Source organism: Anolis carolinensis, chromosome 1, assembly GCF_035594765.1.
Source record: "Anolis carolinensis isolate JA03-04 chromosome 1, rAnoCar3.1.pri, whole genome shotgun sequence".
NCBI classification, from domain to species: domain Eukaryota; kingdom Metazoa; phylum Chordata; class Lepidosauria; order Squamata; family Dactyloidae; genus Anolis; species Anolis carolinensis.
Window position 1 is genome coordinate 302,831,589 of NC_085841.1, and position 13,086 is coordinate 302,844,674.

General features: G+C 38.1%; 1 protein-coding gene across 4 annotated transcripts in view; it reads right to left on the bottom strand.

Annotated features, from left to right (window-relative positions):
* ambra1 (autophagy and beclin 1 regulator 1) overlaps positions 1–13,086 on the bottom strand; it is a 198,099-nt gene that overhangs the window by 29,826 nt on the left and 155,187 nt on the right. For all 4 annotated transcript variants that reach the window (XM_062962254.1, XM_062962198.1, XM_062962362.1 and 1 more), the window contains one exon: positions 9,364–9,503. In XM_062962254.1, the coding sequence (XP_062818324.1) occupies positions 9,364–9,503 (140 nt within the window). The remainder of the gene's footprint in view (positions 1–9,363; positions 9,504–13,086) is intronic.

Below are 13,086 nucleotides of genomic sequence, written 5' to 3' on the forward strand. Positions count from 1 at the left end.
AAGATTATCAATATATAGTACAGTCTCACTTATCCAACATAAACAGGCCGGCAGGATAAGTGAATATGTTGGATAATAAGAAGGGATTCAGGAAAAGCCGACTAAACATCAACATGTAGGTAATCGTTATACAAATTAAGCACCAAAACATCATATTATACAACAAATTTGACAGAAAAAGTAGTTCCATGCGCAGTAATGCTATGTAGTAATTACAGTAGAGTCTCACTCATCCAAGATTCGCTTATCCAACATTCTGGATTATCCAACGCATTTTTGTAGTCAATGTTTGCAATATATCGTGATATTTTGGTGCTAAATTCATAAATACAGTAATTACTACATAGCATTACTGCATACTGAACTACTTTTTCTGCCAAATTTGTTGTCTAACATGATGTTTTGGTGCTTCATTTGTAAAATCTTAACCTAATTTAATGTTTAATAGGCTTTTCCTTAATGCCTCTTTTTATCCAACATATTCGCTTATCCAACATTCTGCCGGCCCGTTTATGTTGGATAAGTGAGACTCTACTGTACTGTATTTACAATTTTACCACTAAAATATCACAATGAATTTAAAACACTGACTATAAAAACATTGACTACGAAAAGGCAGACTGCGTTGGATAAGGGAATGTTGGATAAGTGAGATTCTACTTTAATATGAAATAATTACTGGGATAGAATAATGCAGAACAATATAATCTCTAAAACCAGGACAGTAAATAAAGAGCAACAGTCTGAAAGCAGGGAAATTGAAAATTCCACAAAAGAAACAATCAGGGCCAGCTAACACCTCCCAAGAAAGGATTCTTCCAGAAAGGAGTGAAGCACTGTGTATTACCAAAGTCATTATTATTACTATTATTACTATCATCATCATTATTATTATTATTATTATTATTCCTATTATTATTATTATTCCTATTATTATCCCAACAAAGTATTTCCATCATCAAAGTCTGGCAAGTCCTCTGTTTTCTCAGAACCACAGACAGTAGAAGCACATAAAATATCACAAAGAACACCACTCTGAAAGCAAGGGAATTCCAGACAGGCAACAATCAGGGCCAGCTAACACCTCCCAACAAAAAATTCACTCAGGGAGGAAACAGCCAAGCTTTAAAGCTGCAAGGCCATTACATGCTAATCATTTCCCCTAATTGCACCATTCATACTTGCCTCCAACAGACAAAAAAAAACAATCAGAAATATTGTATATTCACAACCTTTAGGAAATAATATCCCCTGATGGCGCAGCGTGTTAAAGCGCTGAGCTGCTGAACTTCTGGACCTAAAGGCCACAGGTTTGAATCGGGGGACCAGAGTGAGCCCTCACTGTTTGCCCCAGCTTCTGCCAACCCAGAAGTTCAAAAAAATTGAAATGAGAGTAGATGAATAGGTACTGCTCCGGCGGGAAGGTATCGCCACTCCATGCAGTCATCCCACATGACCTTGGAGGAGTCTATGGACAATGTTGGCGCTTCAACTTAGAAATGGAGATGAGCACCAACTCCGTGAGTCAGACACAACTGGACTTAACGTCAGGGGAAAACCTTTACCCTTTATCTTAACTACCACCAATTCCTCAATACTTTATTTCTCATACCACCATACTTCGCCACAGCAACACGTGGCCGGGCACAACTAGTTATGAAATAAAGTTTATTGGACTTAGTGACCGTTGCAGATGCTCTCTTAAATTTGGCTATAGGTGCATCCCAAATGTGAACCCCTCTCCCAAGAAAATTCAGACTGGTTCTTCACCCCCTTTCAGTGGGCATCAAAGACATGCTCCTTCAGTGCTTAAAATATGGCTCATCTAGCTGTTTAACCATCTGTGATTTGAAAATGAGTTTAAAAAAATATTGCAGACTATGTTTTTATTTCTGGACCTAATGTTTTCAATATTTATATCTGTTGCACATCAGCTTGAGCGATCTAGCGGGCAGGGAGGCAATAGATAAATGTTATAACCATCTCAGTAATCAACCAGGCAGGCAGACAGAAAATGGACAAGCACTCAAGGCTAAAGGTAAAGGTAAAGGTTTCCCCTGACGTTAAGTCCAGTCATGTCTGACTCTGGGGGTTGGTGCTCATCTCCACTTCTAAGCCGAAGAGTCGGCGTTGTCCGTCGACACCTCCAAGGTCATGTGGCTGGCATGACTGCATGGAGCGCCGTTACCTTCCCGCCGGAGCAGTATCTACTCACATTGGCATGTTTTCGAACTGCTAGGTTGGCAGAAGCTGGAGCTAACAGCAGGCGCTCACTCTGCTCCCGGGATTTGAACCTGGGACCTTTCGGTCTGCAAGTTCAGCAGCTCAGTGCTTTAACACACTTCGCCACCCAAGGCTACAAGTAAGTATAATCCCAAACTACATTTTAAAAGCAACACAGAGAATTTGATAATTGTCATCCACTGAATCTTTTATGAAAAGTAACAAAATGAAAGGAACAAAAATATCTCTTATCTTGAATAAGTAAGCTGTGACTTAAAAAAGTAATATGTTAACAATACTTACACTTGTAAATGCCAAGCAGTCAGAAAAATGTTTGGTGTGCTCAGGGAAAAAGCTGCTCAAAATGTGTTATTGTATCTGGTTGCTCTTCAGTACACTGGGATGATTTAAATCTGCAGAAGCCCAAGGGTTGTATGTGCAACATGACAAGCAGACTGGATTGCTAAGTTGCCCATTTACTTCTGTACTGACATATCAGAGCTGTCTAGCTGCAAGCAACTACCATCACATTAGTCAATGTTTTAGCATTTCTCAGGGGACGGAAAACAGCAAGCAAAATAATTCACATACACAGGGTACAAGAAGCTAGAGGCTATTAAGTAAGCTGATCCTCAATGTGGCCAAAACATGTGGTATTGCAAAAACACTGGAAGAGCACAGACACAAATTCCTTCTGCTAGTCACATTATTAGCAAGACTACCTTCAGAAATAAGTAAGCCACAAAAATATTCCACTCTCTGCCTTTACTGCACTGGATACAAACAACCCTCGAAGACAGCATTGCCTTACCAGGGAATGTTACAAGTTCTTGGGTCAATTATTATCATTAGACCTGTGGAAATAAGTTCTAGATAGATAGCTATGTCAGCCTGCTACAGCACAGTCTTGTGGTACCTAAAAGACAATTCACTTTATCATGGCATAAGCCAGACCCTCCATCCTTGTGGCTTTCAGCTATTTTGAGCTTTCATCATCCCAAAATGACTTTACTGGCAAGGGAGCTGTAATCCAAAATTTCAGAAAGCTATGGAAGACAGGTATATACTTTCACGCAATCTCTGGGTGGCTGGTTTTGATTAAACTGAGGAAGTACAAGAATGAGATCACTACAGTATCCACTCATCTTTCACTAGTCACCAGGGGCCAAGGATTATTGCTATAAATGCAAACCATCTATCAGGGCATTTGTTGCTCAGAGGCATTACCACTAATGATTGAATAGTTTGTAAAGAAATGGGGTCAGCTACCAGATAAAAATAATACACATAAGAACACTGGATGACTTATGGATATGTCCTTACTAGTACAAGATGAAACCCAAGTTCACAGAAGTCCCAATGATTGGTTGAAAAGAGATGTATTGCATCCAGACAGCAAAAAAACTGAAACAAAAAGCCTTCTCAGGCATGCAGTATGAAAAATGCACTATAAGAGTCCTTCTGACTACTCTCTCTCTCTCTCTCTCTCTCTCTCTCTCTATATATATATATATATATATATATATATATATGAGAGTAATGGTGCCCCCCCCCCGCCACTAAACAACAAAAGTACAAGCCCCAGAACCTAGAAATTTGGCAGCACAATCCACCATCCTTGCCCCTAGGTTCCGACAACAAAGGGAAAAGAAAAATAAAGTCCTAATTAGAGGGAGAGGAATAATTGTTTTTAGCCAACTGCTGCCAGTTAGAAGGCTAAGCTCCGCCCACTTGGTCTCCTAGCAACCCACTCAGCCCAGGGGACAGAGTTAGGCCTCACTTATGCCTCTTCCACACTGCCTATAAAATACAGATTATCAGATTTAACTGGCAGTGTAGACTCAAGGCCCTTCCACACAGCTATATAACCCATTTATAATCTTATATTATCTGCTTTGAACTAGATTTTCTTGACTCCACACTGCCATATAATCAACTTCAGTGTTCATTTTATACAGCTGTGTAGAAGGGGCCTCATATAATCCAGTTCTAAGCAGATAATATAAGATTATAAATATTGTCAAGAGTCAGACGCCAGTTAACAAACAAAACAGAGTTTATTCACAAGATAAGCCAAAAGTAACATAAACACAGAAGGTGTCCTTGAAACACTTCACTTATCAGTGTTTCAAGAGTAGTTCGAACAAAAATATAACTCAAAAACAAGCCAAGCTATTTTTCCACGCTGGCATTCAATAAAAACTAAAAGACGCTTCAATTCAGCTTTGGAGAACAAATTGAGTTAACTGCTAGAAAATAAGCAAAATAAACGAAGACTTGAAACCTTCCAGAAGCTGCAGAGTATAACTGAAAGTGCAAAAGCCTCTTTTGGCTCCAAACCGTTTCTGAAAACAGCCAGCCGGCTCTGCGGATTTAAAGGGACAGTTCCCAAAAGAAAAACAGCAAACTGATTTGAAAACAAAACAAACTAGAAGTGCAGTAAACTGCTTCCATGGTGCAGATAAAGCCGAGAGCTTCAAAGGGATGATGAATAGCCGTCGTCAGGAGAATCCAAGGTCAGGTCAGGAGGCAGCAGCAAATTCCAAAAGGCAAACCAGTAGTCAGAAGCCGGGAGTAGTCGTCAGTCAGAGGGCGAAGACAGAAGCCAGGTCAAATTCCAATCCAGAGTCCGAAGAGGGTGCAGTCATCCAAACCAGGTCCACAATAAGACACAGAGAGCCAAGTAACGATGGTATCAGCAGATCCGAATCACAGTCCAAGTCCAGTCTTCACGGAAACACAGAGATCGCAATGGCGCCTCAGCAACACCTTGCCACACGCAAAGTGCAGTGGCCAAACATTCCCATTTTATTCCCCTTTCTCCTGGGTGACCAAACACTCACGCCCTAACACCAGGTGTCCCAAATCTACTCAGAGTCCGAACTCCACACAGCTAGAGCTCGTGGATCCGGAGTACCTAGCAATTCGTCGGAGTTCCAATCATCCTGCCCACACTTAGCCCCATGAACACTTAAAGAACCATCCTCCCTTCTCCAAGCATCCCAAGTGGGATCAGCTCCTGCAGAAACCCCAGGTTCAGTAGTATCCATAGGCCCCAAATCCTCAGACATCTCCGGTGGCTGTGCCCATTCAGTGCCCACTTCCCCAGCCACCACCTCAGCATCAATTTCCCCAAACTCCCCATCTGAATCTTCCTCAGTAGATCCCCCATATAGCTCTCTAAATCGCTTCCTGCGCAACTCCTCCAGTGAACCCTCATCATGAGGGTTTTTTCTTCCTCTTCGAATCCCATCACCATCAACCATAATCCCCAAAGGCGCAGTCACAACAGAATATGTGACTGACTAATCTAATTTCTTGGGTAGTATAGTTGAGGTACTGCTACAGTGAAACCCTGTTACATATATCCACCAACCTAACTTCACAAAATGTTGGGGCACACAAGACCTCTGAAGATTAAGTAAGTAAATAAATAAATTTAAAAGAAATAAAACACAACATTGTGGTTACAGTGTACCACAGATTTGTGAATTGAAGTCACAATGTGGCTGATATTTTCCTGAAATAAATTGCAACATTTCAGGGAAGAAAGGATCAGCAATAACGGGGAATCTTTTATCACTGATATATGTTGCCACAGTGCTAAACACAGAATCTCCAATAAATTCCTGTCAGACCTTGTACACAACCTCTTTTTTTAGAAGACAAAGTATGAAGGGATGTGCTATGCTTAACTTCTTCTTGAACAACAGGGAAGAACTGATCATTAAGATTAAAGTAGCAGGAAGTAGCATGTATATGAGGATGACTATATAATGCTGAGAGAGACAGCTAGGTGTGGGAAAGGCTGAATACATACCACAAAAAGTGTTTAAGAAACTTAGATAAATGTGAAGATTTCGGGTCCAATCATTTACAGAGATTCCTGAATAAGAAATCACTAAAAGTACATATACAAATAATTCCAGTAAGAAAATTTTTTAAATGTGTGAGAAAGGGCAAGTACAATATCAACAATTAATACAGATGAACAAATGAACCTTGTAGAAATTATGTAAAGTATGGTGAGGAATGCTAAGAACAACAGCTCTTGAAGCCTCTATTGTGTTGTTTTTTCCCCCCTCAACCCTCAAAGGAGAAACAGGTTCAAAGAGAAACATTTGTTTGATTTATATTCTGCATTTCCCTCTATATTTTCTCTCAGATTATAAGCAGTGACAGATCAGAATTGTAGTTAAAAAGAGAACACCTACTACTAATTAATTACTATAAATGAATTCAAGTTTTAAAAACTAGGTAAACTGAATCCTAGAATACTAAAAGAACTTGCTGAGCTGCCTGTGAGAAATTTTGAGAAATGAGTGATGTGGAAGTGATGTTATTAAAATATGTTGCAACTCATCCAATTTGTTTAATAATAATCCAGTGATTGGCAGAAGTCAGGATCACTGTAACAAGAGACTGTCCCAGAATTATATTTTATCTAAGAAAACTGAAGAAATATAGGATTAATTTCTTTCCATTGGTAAAATATCTGGCAAATAACCCTATGATATTATGGTAAGAAAGTTGGTACACTAGACTCACAATTTATCTGAACTCAAGCAATCAGAACTCTAAAGCAATCAACAAAAAAAATCAATAAAATAATTAAAACAAAATAAACATTTAGCAGAAATGTAAAGCTGTATTACATTAAATTAAATTTGCCTTTGTCTTAATTTGCTTTTAATTACTGTATTTCAATATTAAAAGTCAATACAGAGTTTTAATATATGGGGTAGTGTATTACCTGGGCCTATATTAAAAAGGCCACCAGAAACTACAAGCCACCAGAAACTAGATTTATCCAGAATCTACCAATCCTCATGGGTGCAAGTTAACTGAGAGTCTACTGTACATGGAGGAAGATGTTATTACAGTGGACCCTTGGTATCTACTGGGATTTGTTTTCAAGACTTTTGCAGATAACAAAATCCATGGATGTCCAAGTCCCATTATATAAATTGGTGTCATTTATATAAATTGGTGTCATTTATATAAAATGGTAACATTCAGGGGGGCTTTTTGGCTTTAAAAAATAGTTTCAAGCCATGGATACAGTATTCACTCACTTATTGCTGGGGTTAGGTTCCAGGACCACCCGCAATAAGTGAAAATCCGCCAAGTAGGGATACTATATTTATTTTAATATTTATACATTATTTTAGTAGTTACGTATATACTACCAATTGTGTATTGATAAATCACCTTCTTCTCCTCCTGTTGCCGCTTGGGCTCCTTTTCTCTCCCTTTGGGCTCCTTTTCTTCCTCCCTTCCTTAGGCTGTAAATTGTATTTTTTATGATTTATAATAGTCTTTTAGAGTTTATTGAAAAACCGCAAAACAGCGAATCCGCAAAAAGTGATCCGCGAAGTAGTGAGGGAACACTGTAGTTGAATATGGAGGACAGACTATACACTCATTCAGGTTAAGAACGATTTAGAAAAATAAAATTCATAAACTGTTCATTAAACATTTTCTATCAAACTGGAGGGAGGGTTTTATTCCGGTATTGCAGAGCGCTGTCATGAACCTACTACCGTATTATCATTTTTAAAAATCCAGTTATTTACATTAAACAATAGAAGAAATCCTTATCAAAGCTGTAGTTAACACAAAACTGGAGATAAAAAGCAGAACTAGATCAAATGGGTTTAAATTAGGGGGTGGGGGTAGGGGGAGATTTTAATTTGATATAAAAGAACCCTTTATGTAGACTTTAACAACAAAACCAGTTACTGAAAGTAGGGGGAGCTATCCCTTGCAGAAAGTCTTAAAACTAGACAGAAGTTGGAGAATGCTTTTATCCTGGATTTCCCACAATAAAGAACAAGTTGGACTTGATAGCCCTTCAAACTATGATTTTAAGAGACTAGAAACCTTCCAGACCAGTGATTGTTGGAAATTACAACCTTCTTCAAGCCTCCCCTAGCAATCTGTTTATCTATAATCCTGTTGCTTATTGTATGTATGTTCTGGATTGCAGCATTCTTTCCTTGCTCTATGTTTTCTTGAGAAGTTGTGGGAGGGGCTTGAGGCCACATGATCCACTCTGACACGAGCACAGACTTCTTTTAGACTTTGGGCTGCTCAGATTGCAGACTTGAAAACACTTGCCTGCTGTTTATTGTAAGAAAGATGTTCTGACCGGATGGCACAGAAACATATCAGTAACTGACTGATACATTGTGTATCTGGGTATGCTGAACACATGAAGGTCGTGAGTAAATATGTTATTTTTACCTAAGTCTACTTTATTTTGTCTCTTGAGTGCATAATATAAAACAAGTTGTTTTATGGGGAAATAGATATATTTTGGGCACTGAAAAACACTTCTGAAGAACTGATATTTTCATGCACTGGCATATTCTCTGTTTCCTAACATATCAGAGACATAATCTGAGATTGTTCAGTCTAACAGCTGAAGCCAACTGTCTTTCATATTTACATTTGATTGAATACCACTTGAGAAGATTCTACTCAAATGAGTTTTTGGCTCTTCTCTAAAAGGTTATGATCTCTAAAAGGTAATGCTTTTCTAAAAATAATTCCCAAAATTTAGATCTCCAAATGTTTTGGACTTCAACTTTCAGATACTCAGGGCTTCTGGGAGCTAAAATTGAGAATACCTGGAAGAAACACCAATTTAGATAGGTACCACTGATGTGTAACCATGTAATGGCCTACCAGGAAGGGGATACAAGAATGGGAAAGAGATGTGGTTTTTTTTTTTAATTATTCTAACTTTTTCCTGTTGTGTCATATTTATGCCTATATAGATGGTATTCAGGTCTGAACACTGAATATAGTGCAGAAACAAAATGTTTTATCATTTTTGCTTGTATTCTCCAATAACACTTCTTCCAAGAGATTTAACCAGGAGACTGAGCAGATCAAATGCCAATCTCCTCTTATCTTTAAATCTCCCATTTTTAATTTACTGGCCTTTTTGTTCCAAAGATATCAACTAAAGCAGAAACAAATATGCTCAAAAAGAATACAATTATGTTCAAAAATAAAATTAAAACTATTAATCAGAAAAAGGCTAAGTCCTTCCAAATTTCAATATAAATCACAACAAAATATTAGTTTTGTTAAAGAATGAAGGCTAAGATGTTCTTCAGGTTCACAACTTACTCTGGTCGGCAAATCACCAGGTCTCCCTTATTAGTGCCATATGCCAATCCCAAACCTGGTTCAGGCAGCCAACGAGCAGAATTTATACTGACATGTCTCCTTTGGTCAGCAGGCATTGGGTACAAGACGTTGAACACTCTCTGTAAGGAAAAGAAACACACACAATCAGTAAATCAAGCAGGGATGGTTAAATTTGTGAAACAAACCAGTCTTTATCACGCATATCAATTAAAAGGCAACTCAGCTATAAGGAACAATGAACATTAATCAACTTGAACAGAATCCAATTGTATAGCAGTGTCGCTCAGAAACAGCTTAAAAAGCTACCGTGGGAATATGCAGTTTTCTACTAGTTATTACCAGGCTCTCTGTGTAGATAATACCACAATGCAAATGCTAGAGTGTATCAGGAAATGCTATAGGGCAAAAACAAGGAGTAGGGGGAAAAGACAGCATCAAAATAACAGCTTCTTGCACTATATTAGTTAAGACATTTGTTTTCCAACTCTGCTTCTACTTCGACGTATTTTTTAAATGCCCTAATTTTGTGTGCATACACACAAATTATCTTTCTTCTGATCTTTAAGTCTGGAGACCTCTTTTGCTGTGTGCCTGGTAAACTGAGCTTGTAGTCAAATATTTAATGGTTACAGCAATGCAGGAGCCAAGAATGATGCCTCAATACTGCTGTGCCTTACAATAACACTAGCCGAATATTTAATTATTCTTCCTTGATTTTTTTTTAATGCAATTCATTGCTCTTTGGCATTTTACTTTCCTCAGCAAAGTTAAATGACGTCCAGATGCATTCAGTGTCAACTGAGGTTGTCATGTCCCTTGTGTTATCTTCAGTACTTACAATCTCTTAGCATATTTGTCCTATTGTCTTCATCTTTTGACTAGGTAGCAAAAAAATCCTATGTGCAATGATAGCATCTGTTGCCATGGAGATTCTGATATCATTTTCAATTTTAATGGGGTTGTGATAACAGGAAGATGCTTAAAAGAACAAAGCAGCATTTATTGGTAAAATAAGTGTTGTTTGAAGTGTAACGAAATGAAAATAATACCCTAGTTATTAAACTGCAAACTTATTTCATGAGTCAACAATTTCACCTGGTCAATTAACTTCTGGTAAAGAACTATGGATAGCAAAACAGGTTTCCTGGCCTTGCTTCTAGTTCTTCCAATCACTGTAATATACTCACTGTTAAAAACTATCTCTAAGGCTCTGATTTGACACTATAAATCAGAAGATCTCCTCAGCAAGTAGCCATCCCTAACCAGTTGCTTACAACTCCCAATAATGAGTAAATATGTACTAAGCTTCATAGATCTGATAAAATTTGAATTCCAAAATATTTGGAAGACCTCAAACTATGGGCATCTCCTAGACCAGGGATTCCCCAAACTTAGGCCCACGGGCCAGATGTGACTCTCCAAGATCATTTACCTGCCACCTGCCCTAAACTTTAGACTTAGGGTCGCCCTGGGTCTGAAACAACTTGGAATTGTTGTTTTGGAGGCACACAAAAATAACAATTCCAATTAACTTGACAATCTCATCAGCCAAAAGCAGGCCCACACTTTCCACTGAAATACTGGTAAGTTTATGTTGCTTCAAGTTGTTCTTCATTTTAAATATTGTATTGTTCTTTTTTTTTGCACTAGAAATAAAATATGTGCAGTGTACATAGGAATTTGTTCATTTTATTTTCCAAACTATAATCCGGCACCCAAACAGTCTGAGGGACCATGAACCTCTGTTTAGAAAGTCTGAGGAATCCTGTCCTATATAGTTTCATACTCATCAGAAATATACCAAGATATGGACAGTTTTTAAAAATCACGTTATGTTCATTTTATCCATCCAGATCACCCCCCTTCTCCCCCTATTTAACAAATTGTACAGAAATAAGCTGTTACATGTTACTAAGAGTTGATTGTGACTACAGTTGTGAAATTATCAGATGAAACCAATAATATCTCTTTTGGCACAATGAACACTGTCAACAGCGGCTGAGACATAGTTTAATTGGTCTGGTGCATTTGTTTAGATGCACTGACTCTAGTCATGACCACTCAAAATCTTTTCAAAGGAAATCACGCTTTTTTGAAAAATAAATGTGCTGTTCTTGCAAGAAATCCATATGGTCTTCCTTGGAAGAAGGATTTATATCAGAAAGCAATCACATTTTGCAGCATAATTTTGTGTCACTGGGAATTATTTTAATTCCCACAACCATAACTATTTGTGGGACTCTGACTGCAACAGAAGGCATGGTCAGTTTCATATGGTCTGTATGTTCTGCTTAATACATATATACGGTATGTTCTATGAATAATGTATAATAACTATAAGTTACTATAGATCAGAGGTGTTGAGATGTTTGGGCCTCCAACTCCCAGAAACCCTAGTCAGCTTGTCCAATGGAGGAATTCTGGAAGAGGAAGTCCAAAACACCTGGAGGGCCAAGTTTGACACCACTGCTATAGAGGATAATTGATTGATTGATTGAGGATAACTCATCTCTCCTTCCAAGTTGGTTGTGAAAGTTTGGCTACATTGAAAAAAGAAAAGCTTTCTGAACAAATACATACTTCTTCCCCTTAAGGAAAAAACAAACGAATGCAAAGGTGGAAGTCTGTTTTGCACTTCCCCTCTGATACTAAGCTACTAATATTGAATCGAGGAACATAACTGTTGAGTGCCGGACATAATATATTCTTCTATGTTGAGAAAAAAACCATGAAGTACTAAGCACAAAGATTAAAGGGGGAGAAATACTCACTAATTTGTACTTCAATTCATACCCAAGTCTAAGTATAAGAAGGTTCTGAACTCACACTATTAAATGCAGCTACCTTGTTCATCCATGTTAGCAAGTTCAGATACTTCAAAAAAAAAAAAAAACAAGCTCCACCTGCAGAATTCCAATTCCACATCTGTAGAGACCATCCCATTGAGTCAGAAACTGGGATAATAAAACAGTACATTTGCTGAGAGAATCAACTTTCTTTAGGTATAGAATATTCATTATTGAATCCTTTCAGTAGAGACAGGCTTTCACCAATAGATTTGTGCTAATCAAAACACTGCATTCCAATATGGTAATACAAAAAAAAAATCTATAAAACTTCACTTTTCTCTACGCTGATTCCATTTAATTATCTATACAATCCCATTATACCTGCCTCTATGTAGATTATTCTTTCATCACACATGCATATCTGACACATAATGTCAAGAGTCAGACGCCAATTAGCGAACAAAAATAGAGTTTATTCAGCAGATAAGCCAAAAAGTAATGCTAACACAGAAAAAACCTTGAAACACTTCACTATCAGTGCTTCAAGAGCAGTTCAAACAAAAATATAATTCAGCAACACAAGCAGGAAAAAACAAAGCTAAACAAACTTAGTGCAAACTGCACTTTCTGAGTCCAAGCCCTGCCAGCCGGCTCTGTAGTTTTCAAAGGAACAGTTCCCAAAAGAAAACACCAAATTGGTCAGGAAACAAACAAACAAACTAAGAATGCAGTAGACTGCTTCCACAATGTGGATAAAGCCGAAGGCTCCAAAAGGATGGTGAAAAGACGTCGTCCGGGATTCCAAGGTCAGGTCAGGAGATAACAGAGCAAGCCAAAGGAGTCAAAAGCCCAAAGAGCAAGCCAGGAGTCAAAAGCCGATAGTAGTCATCAATCACAGGGCGAAGGCAGTAGC